Raw genomic sequence first — 15,000 nt, 5'->3', positions numbered from 1 at the left:
AATTTATCGTGCACATTCATGTGCACATTTATGTGTCACCAGAAACTCCATTTGGAGTAGCCGAGATGCAGGAGAAACTCTTAAATGTCGCTGTCTGAAAACAGATAGAGCCAAATAGAGCTTCTTGTGGGTTATAAAGCAAGAGGGAGACAGAGGGAGAACAGACAGGAGGTCAGACAAACAGCCTGGCCATTAACAGCTTGGTGGCAGTCAAAGAGTGAATAGAAGAGAAAAATAATATGCAGTCCAGACCAGAAGCTCAAACAAAACAGACAGAGGGCAGAACGGAGAGGGGATCAGACAGACAGAAAGATGGAAGGACCTTTCCTGAACTTTAAACCGGCACAAATCTTTCCTAAACTTTAAACTGGCAGATTGAACAACACACAGGATTCAAAACAGTAATCATAGCCTGCAAGGGTAATGTAGCGTGGTTGCTGTTTCGAATCCTGTGTGGTGTTCAATCTGTTAGTTTAAGGTTTAGGAGAGGTCCAGGATATGAAACAACCTGGCCATTACGCCTGGACCTTTCATGAACTTTAAACCGGTCTCAAGTGCAAGTGTAATGGCCAAGACAGATCTAAATTAACATGAACAACACAGCATTTGATTGGTCTGTTCTGTTTGGCTAACACATGTCGTCATGAGTAGAACGGTTTCTGATTGGTCGATTCTAATGTTTAGTTACTCAACTAGCCAATCGATGAAGAATGAAAGAATCGTCCCGTGCTAATATGTTTTAACTAGATAAACCGAAAGTGAAATATAGGAGCGGTTTGCACCGCTCAAAAATATCTTCAACACTCTGCTTTCAAGACCCTCGACCAATTCAAACTCCCATCAGGAGGGAAGATCAGCAACTCCTCTACTATCCTTATCTGGGTCTTACAACCCAGATATCCCAGTGTCTTACAGGACCCTTTTCCCAATTTCAGCCTCTCTGCTTTAAAGTTACATTGAACCACCTTGTGCACCACTCAGGTTAGACATTCTCTTGGTTCCACAAAACCAAGCAACCCTTATCTCAGTAGCAGTTTTCCGCCCGCTGTTGCCCACATGGCGAGCTGGGCGGGGGAAGAAGAGAAGACGGCAGAACGCCCCAAGGAAACCAACAGCAGGATGTTGAAATATATCAGCCTGGTGATGCTGGTGGTGCAGAATGCATCGCTCGTCCTCGTCATGCGATACGTCTGCATGCAGCCCGGCGACCGTTTCCTCTCGACCTCGGCCGTGGTCATGTCGGAGATCCTCAAAGTTCTGGCCTGTCTGCTCGTCATCCTCCTGCAGAAGAGATGTAATCTAAAGCGAACAGTGCTTTTCCTGTATGACAGCGTGTTTGTCCAGTACAGAGACACGCTGAAGATGGCCGTCCCTTCCCTCATCTATACGCTACAAAACAACCTGAATTATGTCGCCATATCCAACCTGCCAGCTGCCAGCTTCCAGGTAGCATACCAGCTCAAGATCCTGACCACGGCGTTATTCAGCGTGATGATGTTGAAGAGGACTCTGTCCAGAGTCCAGTGGGCTTCCCTGCTGCTCTTGTTCGCTGGGGTGGCCGTTGTACAGGTAAGCCAGGAAGGCCAAAAGGAACTGGCCTTTGATTTGTCCGGCCAGAAACAAGTTGTGGGATTGGCCGCCGTGTTACTCAGCTGTCTGTCGTCAGGGTTTGCGGGCGTGTACTTTGAGATGATCCTCAAAGGAACCTCTGCCTCCCTTTGGGTCCGGAATGTCCAGATGGGACTCTTTGGCACGGCCCTCGGCACGCTGGGACTTTGGTGGAAAGACGGAGCGCAGGTCTCCGCTCGCGGTTTCTTCTCGGGTTACACTCCGATGGTGTGGATGACCGTTTACTGTCAATATTCCAGGATGACCTCCCACTTGGGTAATGACGCCCCCTGGCGATCATTCAGAGAAACTACTTCAGCTCCCGTACTAACGTAGGTAGGAAGGGCCTGTCACTCAAACCGGAGTGACCCGCCTCCAGGCTATATAAGCCCCCGGAGGCGGAAGTAACATCCTCTTTTTTCACTCTCTGCGATATCACATTCAGATAAGTTGAAACTCAGCCTTTGTATTTTATTCTTCGCGCATTAGCCTAAAGCGGTGGCATTGGAGTCGCCCACCGGCGAGTGTAGAATTATACCCGTACTTAAGAATAATTATTCTTGTCCCGTCCTAAACCGACGGTTTTCTTTTCTATAACAAAGAAATTTACCGCTTGTTCAGGCTTCTGCCCGAACCAAGCGTGGCCTAGCTTTAGCCGTTAGCTTGTTAGCTCGTCAGCTTCCTTTGTTAACGTTAGCTACATTGCTTCGCTATGAACCCTCTTGCTTTGTGCCGAGGGAATGTATGTTTGTTCTGCTGTTAGCTTGTTAAGGCCTCTGCCTGAACCAAGCGTGGCCTAGCATTAGCCGTTAGCTCGTTGCTCGACAGCTTCCTTGTTAACGTTAGCTACATGTTTTGCTATGGTCCCTCTTGCTTTTCTGCCGAGGGAATGTATGTTTATGCCTGAACCAAGTTTGGCCTAGCTTTAGCCGTTAGCTCGTTGCTCGACAGCTTCCTTGTTAACTTTAACTACACTGCTTCGCTATGGTACATCGGTTCCACCTGGCTAGGGCAGGCCTCGGAGCCTGCGCTCCACCAGGAGGGCTTAACGCTCTGGATCCTACAGCCCAGGCTGTCCGCCCCAGGCGGCCCGCACCGATAGTCAAGGTGCGGCGCTGCCGTCCGGGGCACCGCTTGTTCAGCAGCGCGCCTTGGTCAAGATGGCGCCAAGCGACGTGAGACACCGCCTGCCGTGCAGCCGACCGCAGCTAGCTCCACTGTCACTGGAGCTGGCGGGTCTGGCGGAGTTACCGCGAGGAAGGTGACTAAGAAGTCTAACAATATCCCTCCGGTGACCTTTCTCCTACGGGCGCGGTGCCTAAAGAGTAGCGTTGTGATGTGACCGTCGGGGACGTCCCCTTCGACGTGAACTTTAACAAAGCAGTCCGATCCTTCAGGCGCGAATCGGACCTGAGCTCCAGTCAGAGCTAGGGTTCGTACTCAGGATACTCTGAGGACGAGAAGGAGGAGGACATGGCGGAGGAGGATGGCTCTCGCCCTGTCTTTACAGTGAAAGGTAAGGCCCCTGCGGCGCCAGCACTTCAACTGCCCCTCCACCCGCCAGTCAAGCGGGTGGAGCGGGTGGAGCGATGGCAGAGGACTTTGGTTTTCTGCAACGGAGATGTTGGATTCACTAAAGCGCTACAATCCTCATGGAAGTTACACAAGCACAATCTTTTCTGGGTTCTGTCAGACCCCAGTATAGAGTGGTGGGCACGACGTTTATTTTCTGTACCCCGCGTCGGGGAAAGGAAAATGAGAATGTCGATGTATATGCCTCCTGTGTCCCAGATAGATCTGTTGAAAGAACAAAGTCTGTTTCTGTCCAACTCTATTGCACTAGCACAGATGACTCCATCTTGCATGACTCCTGTAAAAGTGTTGAAAGTCCTGTCAGGATTTTTTAATCAATCAGGGGTTTTATCAGCAACCAGTATTGTTAATGTCAAACATTTATATGGTTCCTCTTACACGCGAGGGGAATATCCCTCGCGTGAACAATGCAATGAATTTAACGATGAGTCACTAATTCTGTCGGCCTACTATGAGCCCTCGTCACGGGACAAGCATGAAGGCCATAGCGCAGGTAGTAAACGTAAAAGTTCCTCCCCTGTCAGGGGAGAATGCTTTAGTTGCGGACATTGTAGAGGTTGATTGTGTTGGGGCAGGGGTCCGTGGTGTCACCCGGTTCCCCTCCCCCCAAACGAGGACGTTTATTTTCCCCGCGTCGGGGAAATAAAAATGAGAATGTCAATGAATATGCCTCTTGTGTCCCAGATAAATCTGTTGAAAGAACAAAGTCTGTTTCTGTCCAACTCTATTGCGCAGATGGCTCCATCTTGCATGCCTCCTGTAAAATTGATGTAGTCCTGTCAGGACTCCTTTGTCAATCACAGGTTGTGCCAGCAACCAGTAATGTTATGTCAAACATTTAGATGGTTCCCCTTACACGCGAGGAGAATATCCCTCGCGTGGTCAATGCAATGAATTAACAATGAGTCACAAAATTCTGCTGGCCTACTAATGAGCCCTCGTCAAGGGTCAAACATAAAGGCCTTCCCCGCGTCGGGGAAATGAAGATGAGATGTCCCAGATAAATCTGTTGAAAGAACAAGTCTGTTTCTGTCCAACTCTATTGCACAGACGACTCCATCTTGCATGCCTCCTGTAGTATTGATGAAGTCCTGTCAGGACTCGTTAATCAATCACAGGTTTTTATCAGCAACCAGTAATGTTAATGTCAAACAATTATGTGGTTCCTCATGCGCGCGAGTGGAATATCCCTCGCGTCGACAATATGACTCCTTTATGCATGCCTCCTGTAAGAATGATGGAGTCCCGTCAGGACTCCTTAATCAATCACAGGTTTTTTATCAGCAACCAGTAATGTTAACGTCAAACAATTATGTGGTTCCTCATGCGCGCGAGTGGGCTTTCCCTCGCGTGAGCGATGCTATGAATTTAACTTTGAGTCAGAAATTCTGTCGGCCTACTATGAGCCCGGGTCAAGGGACAAGCATAAAGGCCTTAGAGCAGGTATTAAACGTAAAAGTTCCTCTCCTGTCAGGGGAGAATGCTTTAGTTGTGGGCGAGTCTGTTTATCAGTCGAATCGCTTGGTTCTTCCTGTCTCTCTATCGAGCGAAGTGCGAACGCTTCCGGTGACACCGGATACGGATTCGCTCGCTCCCCGCTTCCGGTCCCGCCGCAAAATAGCTCCGCTAGTCAAGCGGTACAACCAGAAGGTGTTTCCGCCATGCGGCCTATTGAACCCTTGCGCTCCGCATCCGGTCGTTCCGGATACGGATACGCAGGTCTCCCGCTTCCGGTCCAGTCGCCAAATAGCTCCGCCGTCACGGAAGCACAGTGGTGGGGTTTCTCTCTCTCAAAACACGCTAGCACGCTGCGCGTGCCAGTGGAGGTTATGCGTAAAAGTTCCTCTCCTGTCAGGGGAGAATGCTTTAGTTGTGGGCGAGTCTGTTTATCAGTCGAATCGCTTTGCTCCTCCTGTTGCTCTATCGAGCGAAAACCGAACGCTTCCGGTTTCACCGGATACGGATTCGCTAGCTCCCCGCTTCCGGTCCGGCCGCAAAAAGCTCCGCTAGTCAAGCGGTACAATCAGAAGGTGTTCCCGCCTTGCGGCCTATTGAACCCCTGCGCTCCGCATCCGGGTGTTCCGGATACGGATACGCAGGTTCCCCACTTCCGGTCCGGCCGCCAAAAAGCTCCGCCGTCACGGAAGCACAGTGGTGGGGTTTCTCTCGCTCAAAACACGCTAGCACGCTGTGCGCGCCAGTGGAAGTTATGCAACCCGAGCCATTGGGTATTTCGAACGATAACCAGGGGTTACAGGTTACAGTTCGCAGACATACCCCCGCTCTCGAGCAGGGTTATTCATACCAGGGCGCGTGGTTTAAAAGCAAATCTTTTGAGAGAAGAGATCAGCTCCTTGCTAAGCGAGGGTGCTATAGTGGAGCTGGACAGGACCCAATCCCGCATGGGATTTTGGAGCCGTTATTTCCTGGTGCCCAAAAAAGGGGGGGGGGCTACGTCCCATCCTGGACCTAAAGGCACTAAACGTGTACCTGAAGAAATACGTTTTCAGGATGCTAACTGTACCCACCATGTTACGGTCGGTCAGGCAAGGGGATTTCCACTGTTCAGTGGATCTGAAGGATGCTTATCAGCACGTCCAGATTTATCCCCCACACAGGAAATTCCTACGGTTCGCCTTCGAGGGTCGCCTGTACGAGTATACAGTACTCCCTTTCGGTCTGTCACTGAGCCCGAGGGTTTTCGTGAAAGTGACCGAAGCAGCCATCGCCCCGCTGAGACAGCAGGGCGTCAGGTTGGCGACGTACATCGACGTTTGGATGATTTCAGCGAGCTCCGCCCACGAAGTGGCGCGTCACACACAAGTGGTTTTGGCTCACCTGAAGGCCTTAGGTTTCATAGTCAACCACGGCAAGAGCATGCTGACTCCAGCAAGTCGTCTTACATTCATTGGGGTCCTTCTGGACTCATCCGACATGTCGGCCCGTCTCTCAGAGAAGAGGGTGGACAGGTTTCGGGAATGTCTCGACTCCTTTTCAAGTGGGCCAGGAGGTCACTTACAGGAGTTGCATGGTACTGACGGGAATGATGGCTTCCGCAGTACATCTGTTGCGTTTGGGCAGGTTTCATATGAGACCTTTTCAAAGATGGATGTTATCCCTCGGGATCCCGCCCTCCTTGAAGTACAAGAAGGTTACGGTTTCCCCTTCCTGCGCGATCGCCCTGTCTCCGTGGCTGGTGGAGGGGTTCCTCACCAGCGGAGTCTCGATTGGCGAGGTGGTTTCCCGCAAGTCGATCACGACAGACGCCAGTCTTAGTGGATGGGGAGCCACTTTCGAGGGGCGCACAGCGCAGGGGCTTTGGCCTCTGGAGATGAGGGGTCGTCACATCAACTATTTGGAGTTGATGGCTATACTCCTGGCGCTCAAGCATTTCGAGCCTTGGATTTTGCATTGTCACGTCCTGGTCAGGACAGACAATACGACGGCCATGTTTTATGTCAACAAACAGGGGGGCCTGTCGTCGTTGCCACTGGACCGTCTGGCTCGAGAATTGACGGTTTGGTGCTTGTCGCGCCTCAAGTCGATCAGGGCCTTACACGTCCCAGGTCTCCTCAACAGCGGAGCAGATCTCCTGTCCAGGGGAGGTCCTCGCTACGAGGACTGGTCTCTCCACCCCAGGGTGGCGAGCCAGATTTTTCGCAAGTTCGGTCAGCCAGTGGCGGACCTGTTTGCGTCAGCGGAGAATACGAAGTGTCCGTTGTTCTTCGCGGTGAAGGGCAGTCCTCCCTTGGGGTTGGACGCCTTAGCGCACACGTGGCCGAGAGGTCTACTGTACGCGTTTCCCCCCTTCGACTTAATCCGACCCACTCTGGAGAGAGTCAGGAGGTTCGGTCTGGAGATGCTCCTGGTGGCTCCCTACAAGGGCACGTGGAGATCGGCGATCGCCCCTCTCCTTTGCGAACCGGGTTGGCAGCTGCCTCAGTGCAGGGACCTGTTGAGTCAGGCCAGGGGGGAGATCTTCCACCAAGACCTGCAGGTCCTAGACCTGTGGGTTTGGCACGTGAAAGGTTAAACCTGCTGGCAGCCGGTTTTTCTTCTGAAGTGGTTTGCTACCATTCAGAGTGCTAAGGCGCCCTCTACGAGGGCGTCTTATGATGGAAGGTGGAATGCCTTTGAGGACTGGTGTGAGTCGCGTGTTCCACCTGTGGTGGCTCATGTGGCGTCAGCCCAGGAAATTCTGGAATTTATGCAGAACCGCTTGAAAAGTGGTCTGGCATTTTCTACCCTTAGGGGGTATTTGGCGGCTATTAATGCCTGTCACCTGGGGGTGGCGGGCAAGGCACCTTCTAAAGTCCCGGAGGTCATCAAGTTCATGCAAGGAGTTGAACGTTTGAGGCCGGTGACTAGGTCTTTGTTCCCAGTTTGGGATCTGCAGGTGGTTCTAGGGGGCCTATGTCGGGCTCCCTTTGAGCCGCTTGTAGGGATGCCTTTGAAACTTTTGAGTTTCAAGACGGCTCTTTTGCTGGCTTTGGCTACGGCTAAAAGAGTTGGTGACCTGCAAGCTCTCTCGGTGTCTGCGGAGTGCATGCAGTTTATGAACAATGATCTCAAGGTGTTGCTCAAGCCTCATCTTAAGTTTGTTCCTAAGAACATGGTGGTTCCTAAGGAGCCTGTTGTTCTTCTGGCTTTTCATCCTCCTCCGTTTGTCTCGGTGGAGGATGAACGGCTGAATTGCCTTTGTCCTGTCAGGGCATTGAAGGCCTACTGTGACAGGACTGCTGGTTCTAGAGCTTCTTCTCAGCTCTTCGTGGAAATGGGCAATGTTCTTGTCAGAAAGCCGGTGTCTAGACCCACTCTTTCGAGGTGGATTGTGGATGCTATTAGGCTGGCTTACTCTAGTGCGGGTGTGGAAGTGCCGGCGGCACTTAAAGCCCATAGCACTAGAGGTGTGGCTACTTCGTGGGCACTGGCAAAGGGAGTCTCCGTTCAGGAGATTTGTGTTTCGGCGAATTGGTCTTCGCCTTCTACCTTTGCAGCCTACTATCACCTGGATATCGAATCCTCTTCGCTAGCGCATTCGGTTCTGGGTGCAGTTGCCTCCTCTACGTCATAGAGGAGTCGGATCTTCCCCTCCCACAGGTGGGCATGTAGCCACCTGGGGTATTTTGGGGGGACCCTGTGTTTTCCTTATATAGTGTGTCTTACTTATAAGGCGGACTTGTCCTTTTCATTCAGTTGAATGAGGCGGACTTCGGTTTGTCAGGGTCTCTCCTTATTTTCTCATGCCTTCACACCCAGGTCCGGTGGGCCTGGGACCTTCTGGGTGATGGGTCACGCCCGTTTGGGCTGTGCTCACCCGTATGAGGGGTGTGTGGGGGTATGAGAGTAGGTTGTGGCTTAGAGGGGAGTTTAAGAATCCCAAGTGGGAGGTCATCCTGGAATATTGACAGTAAACGGTAGGTTCCGTACGGAACCATTGTTTACTTAGATATGGAAGGATGACCTCCCACGTAATGCCCCTCTGTTTCACTGAATGTGGCAGAGAGTGGTATTAAGAGGATGTTACTTCCGCCTCCGGGGGCTTATATAGCCTGGAGGCGGGTCACTCCGGTTTGAGTGACAGGCCCTTCCTACCTACGTTAGTACGGGAGCTGAAGTAGTTTCTCTGAATGATCGCCAGGGGGCGTCATTACCCAAGTGGGAGGTCATCCTTCCATATCTAAGTAAACAATGGTTCCGTACGGAACCTACCGTTCTCAATCAGGGGTTCGGGGGCCTCCTGGTGGCCGTGGTGGTGAGGTACGCCGACAACATCCTCAAAGGGTTCGCCACGTCCTTCTCCATTGTGGTTTCCGTGGTGATGTCGGTGTTCCTTTTCGGTTTCCAGGTAGACCTTCCGTTTTTGTGTGGGGTCGCCATGGTGATCGGAGCCATCGGCATGTACATCAGGACTAAGACCGCTGTTGACCGCTTTTTGTCTTCATCGTTGGGGTCCTCCGCTGTGGGAGGACACAGGAGAGACAGCGGATCAGATGTGGAGACTTTACACCTCAAGTCAGTCATCGTGAAATGAGGACAAAACGCCTCATTCTCGTCTTGAGGTCCATACTGCTTGAACTCTGCTGTGAAAATGTTAGCCAGTCTCATGGTTGTATCGATCTTAACTATTTTTTTTAATTGGATTTCTTTCCCAATTTAAAATACAGGACATATTGGGATACTGTACATAAAAAGCACACCCAATGTGAAGTGAGCGGTGGTCGTGCTTGCATAACCTCTTCAGACTAGGATTTAAGTCTAGGATGTACAGGCTACAGACACACACACACACACACACACACACACACACACACACACACACACAATGCTATGGCAAAACATGACATGTACAGGCTACAGACACACACACACACACAGCCATGCTATGGAGCGCCGCTCAAAAAGGAAGAAAATCGGTGAAAGCAGTGGAAATTCGAGGGAATTTCTAGGAGAACCTGATGTGTTGTTAGCTTTTTCTGTGTACTTCACTGCTATCATCTGATAAAACCTATTTTGTGGTATAACCCTGCAAGGCCCAGCGTTGCTTTTTGGCAACATTTTTTAAATCATTTAAAAAAAAATGTTATAATTAGTTTTCCTGTTCTTTTTTCACATTAAAGGAGTAGTTCACCCCCAAAATGACTTTTTTTCTATTGATTACTCATGCCATGGAGAGTAGAGGTCAATAATATTTTTTTGTTTTTTGTCGCATTCCTAAGACAAAAATTTGTAAATAGTAAATTTACCCCCATTCATTTCGGATGACCAACCGGAACGAATGGGGGTAAATTTATTGTTATCAAATTTTTGTCTTAGGAATGCGACAAAAAACAAAAAATATTATTGAACTCTACTCTCCATGGCATGAGTAATCAATAGAAAAAAAGTCATTTTGGGGGTGAACTACTCCTTTAACATCACCATTAAATCCTATTGTTTAGTACTAGAAGCTGGGCCGCCCTTCGGGCGGCCCAGCGTCTAGTCGGCGACCTGGCCAACTCGGAACAATGTAAATAGGGAATGAATGCCCCGCCCTTTAATGCAAACCCCATTATACCTGTTTTCATAGGACCCGTTTTGACCATCTGTCTGCCTGTGTCCATTTATGCCCATATATGGAGATATCTGTATCTGTCTGTCTGTCGGCGTCCATTTTATGTCCATATATGGAGATCACTGCAGTTATAGTTCTGGGTCCATTTTATGCCCATATATGCCCATATATGGAGATATCTGTCTATCTGCGTCCATTTTATGCCCATATATGGAGATCTCTGTATCTGTCTGTGTCCCTTTTATGCCCGTATATGGAGATCTTTGTGATTCTGCGTCCATTGTATGCCCATATATGCCATATATGGAGATATCTGTTTATCTGCGTCCATTTTATGCCCATATATGAGATCTCTGTCGCTTTTTCAAACAGATGGTCAAAACGGGTCCTATGACAACGGGTATAATGGGGTTTGCATTAAAGGGGGAACCGGCACTGTGTCTGCAACACAGTCGGAGGCACATGTGTTATTATTGTGAAAAATATCCCCAAAATGCAAATTAGAGCATGATTTGTGATTTATGATTTATGGTTATAAAATCTTACAAAAACATTATACATTTTTAACATTACATTGTCCTGTGATTAGGACTCCTACAACACCATCTGATTTTTTTTATTTATTTTTTGGCCAGTAGAAATTAATTCGGGTCTTGCAGGGATAAGGCAGGACCAAGCCACACGTGCGCAAAGGCACGCACACACACACACACACACACATGCGCGCAGACACACACGCACACACACTTTAGCAGTTATTAGCGGCGGTCCTGTTGGTCTCCCTGCAGTCATTAGTTTGATAAACAGTTAAAGCTGCATTAGAAGTCCTGGCAGGCAGATCAATGAAAGACTGATGATAGGCTACACCGCGGAGCTCTGCTCTGGGGCCCTCTGTCTGGATCACGGCATCAGGCTCCCTGCGGCGGAGCTCCGCGTGTGGGCCCAATTTGAGAGATTCCCATGTTTGTTAGGTCATAAAATAAAGGTTAAACATGGACAATACACATAAATATGAAATACATAATTAAGAAAATGGAAAGCCTTTATAGCCTAGAGACACAATATCATTTAAATCATGAAAAGCAAATCATGTAAATTGGGAACTAATGTAAAATGAAGGACCCCCATGTGGTTACCTGGCACTCTTCTACCTCACACATTGAGTGTACAGTAAATGCAGTATAAATGCAGGGGTCATCAACATGTCCGTACGCGGATAAATGTGTCCTTACTTGCAAGGACCCCCAAATGGACTCCTTGCATTTGGTTCCATTTGAACAGACTTTTATACAGACCTGTTTTCGTCATTCAGGGCTAGCTAGCTTGTGTTTCTGATAATATTATTGTCCACTCATTTTTTATGTGCATGGCAAAATTTTTATTTTGATAAAGATGTCAACCACAAGCCAGCAACATGGCGGTGACCCCTGCACAAATGGAATGGTGGACTTTTCATGTGCTGCACGGCCACTGCAACCCTATGTATGTACTTGGCCGATAGGAGTCCCTCGGGGATCTAAACTAGTGCCCCTTCCCCCTTTCCTCGACACTAAAATACATTCACGGAAATGGCCGATGTGCAAAATGCACTCACTCAAATGGCAATCAGGACACAAAAGGAACATGCATGCGCACGCACGCACGCACACACACACACACACACACACACACACACACACACACACACACACACACACACACACACACACACACAGAGGAGGACTGACAGCTGTCAGGTTCTGTGTGTGTTAATGTGACAATGAGCTTGAGTGACAGGTTTCACATCTGGATCACACTCGTACGTACACACACACACACACACACACACACACACACACACACACACACACACACACTCACACACACACACTCGGTCTCTTTTGCCCCCTCGCCCTCCTTAAATAACATTTAGAGCTGTGAAACGCTTTAAATGGACTCCCAGGGGGGCGCACGCCGCGAATGCCCCCGTGCATGCGCGGGCGCGCATGACACAGAATATTCAGCGATTCAAAAGTATGTGGAAAACGCTGTTTTTTTTGTGGCAGTCAATGAGTTTAATGAGGTGATACGCTTCTCTAATCTCCTCTACTCTCCTCGTTTCCCTCTACACATGGAAATAGGCCGTTGACAGGCTCACAACGTGTAGCGCAGGGGGTCCGGTAGGGGGTCCTCAGAGTTACTACAGGGGGTCCTCCAAATCTTTGTGTGATAGAAACCCTTTTCCTCCTTTTTTATATTAAGTACTTGAACCCTAGTGTCCATATATTCGGAGACCTTTAGTCCAAAGAGGTTTGGTGTAGAGGGGAAAAAAGAGCAGACTAAGTACAGAGTGAAAGGTCAAGTTTATCAGGTATTAACAGTTCAAGTGGTTAAATATCTGAAAACACAAATTGACATGAATCCAAAATACACTGACGATTGTGACAAAACTCTTTGGAATCTATGACAAGGTTGTGGGGGTCCCTGCTTCATGTCTCTCTCAACTAAGGGGTCCTTGGCCTGAAATCGTTGAAAGACCCCCGGTGTAGCGTTAGCATGCGGTCAACATTTCACAACAGATGCCATGAAGAGAAAGGAGAGGAGATAGCAGCTAAAGAGACAACTACAAATGGCAGGGACGTGCAGAGAATATTAGAGAGGCACAGGCTGAAATGTCAAAAAGGGCATTTTGGTGAAAACACTGAAAATAGCAGACCTCAAAGCTCACAACGCATCACAGCCGGCTATTTTCGTTGCTTGATACCACATTGAACTAAGCATAATCAAGTCAATACTGGAGATGTGGCATAACTGCATGGATTTCTACACAGTGAGGGCAATTCTTTCAACATAAGATTACAGTATGCATTCAAGGAGAGTTTGGACAAGGGAATTCTCTTGAATGCTGCCTTCAGGTATGACATGGAAAGGGGGGCATTTGCATTTCTTTCACCATAGTAAAAACTGCATTCACATGGTCTGGAGAGGGCACTTTTTACAGACGGGTAAAAGGGCAGGGGCTCAAGCCCCCTTTGATATCTATGTGTGCACGTGCCTGACAAATGGAAAGAGACTGAAAAGGCATTGAGAGAATGTTAGAAAACAAAATAAAGAGAGAGGAAGTGCTGGGTGGGTGTCGGGAGTGAGGTGTGTGCGTCCTTGTGTTCGTATGCGCGTGCTTGTACACAGGGGCGTCAATTGGGTATGGCAGGGGTATGCAGCTGCCATACCCTGGGTCCAGGGGGGAAAATAAAAGTTACTTTTAAATATAAATCCATGAATGTCTCTTTGTCTATCTGTGCTGGTTATTATGTTGTTAAATTACAGTAAAATAACGACAAATGCAAAATTTAACAAAATGGTCACTTTAATTATAGGTATTATAATTATATTCTCCCCATCTTGACAGAATGGTATATTCCCAGGTTCCGCAGGTCAGCTGCACATGTGCAATGCATTATCGTTAATTGTGGCACGTTTACTAACATGCCAAGTTTAGCTGCACTTGAACAACCGTTCCAGGCTGCCACATCCAGTCCAAGAAACCGTAGAAACCTGTGTAAAAAACTGACAAAAGTCGTTTTTTTCCCCGTTTTTTTCGGACATTGTGAAAATAGCAGCTGCGAGGCGTTGTGAGCATGTATAACATGTGTATGTATAACATGCTATTTTCACCATGTTATACGAAATGTAATGCCTCTTTTCCACGAGGACTCCCATCTTTGCCATACCCTAGCTTTTGCCGAACTGACGCCACTGCGCGTACAGTCGGGGGAGGCTCGCAGATGGGGCGGCCGTTAATCCAGGGCGGTTAATTGTGCGCTCGGGGTTGGCATCTTGTCAGCAGAGATAAGTTGTCACGTTTTCCACTTGAGCTGAGACTAAACGATTGTAAAATAAGTTATGGGTGTCCTTGGGGCTGTCTGCCGTTTGGGGGATGCGGCAGACGACGAACGCGCGCGTGCATGCGCGCGAGCGAGCACACTTGTGACTTTTTGTTGTCGGTTTGCGCGTGAACGTTGTTGGGGGCGCGTGCGCGAGGTTGTGTGCGGGAGATGTAAGCAGGGGTGTCGCACCAAATTCTGGGCCCTGGGTACAAGGATTCCCTGCGGCCCCCCCCATGAATGTTCTTTATAGGGGGAGGGAGTTTAACCCATTTAGACTGGGAACGCATTATTTTGTGCTTTAACTGTTGCAAACTAGCAGATCTACAAGCTCACAGCGCGGCAGATCTACAAGCTCACAGCGCGGCCCCGAGTGCCGCGCTGCGAGCTTGTAGATCTGCTATTTTTTGAAAAATCGTGAAAATGTCTTTGAATATTTCAAATACTTCTAAGGTTTTTTGAAAAACCTATATGTTTCTATGTCATTGGTGCTCAAACATTTTCATGTCAAATCTCAAAATATTTAGTTCCAGGGACGCCCCCAGAAGCAAAATTTGAGTTACAAATGTTCGCTTAAAAAATACATGCATTCATAGATTTGCACGCACTTTCACGACTTTTAAAAAATAGCAGATCTACAAGCTCGCAGCACGGCACTCGGTGCCGTGCTGTGAGCTTGTAGATCTGCTATTTTTCAATAGCTAAAGTATAAAATAATTAGGGCCCCTCCAGCTTGGGCCCTAGTAACTCAGTCCCACTTTCCCCCCCCTTGTGACGCCCCTGGATGTAACTGGTCCGTGCCAACATCCTCTCTGCGCGTACACACACACGCACGCGCGCACGCCAGCGCATGTTCTCTCTCGGCAGTGATATTGATGGGAG

At 48.8% G+C, this 15,000-nt stretch overlaps 2 protein-coding genes across 3 annotated transcripts in view; both read left to right on the top strand.

The window, feature by feature from the left end:
- The window catches only part of agap1 (ArfGAP with GTPase domain, ankyrin repeat and PH domain 1), a gene marked incomplete at both ends in the record, with an annotated part of 387,500 nt that overhangs the window by 324,044 nt on the left and 48,456 nt on the right, over positions 1-15,000 (top strand). The window lies entirely within an intron of this gene.
- LOC308309337 (UDP-galactose translocator-like) lies at positions 1,057-9,235 on the top strand (the record flags this gene model as incomplete). The annotated part of the gene is made up of 2 exons (XM_080754888.1): positions 1,057-1,860; positions 8,927-9,235. 2 exons carry the CDS (start codon positions 1,057-1,059, stop codon positions 9,233-9,235), a joined length of 1,113 nt encoding a protein of 370 aa, XP_080611014.1.

Source organism: Nannobrachium achirus, assembly GCF_963921795.1.
Source record: "Nannobrachium achirus genome assembly, chromosome: 24".
Taxonomy (NCBI): domain Eukaryota; kingdom Metazoa; phylum Chordata; class Actinopteri; order Myctophiformes; family Myctophidae; genus Nannobrachium; species Nannobrachium achirus.
The sequence above is the reverse complement of the archived record's forward strand: the minus strand, read 5'-3'. Positions and strand labels throughout refer to the sequence as shown.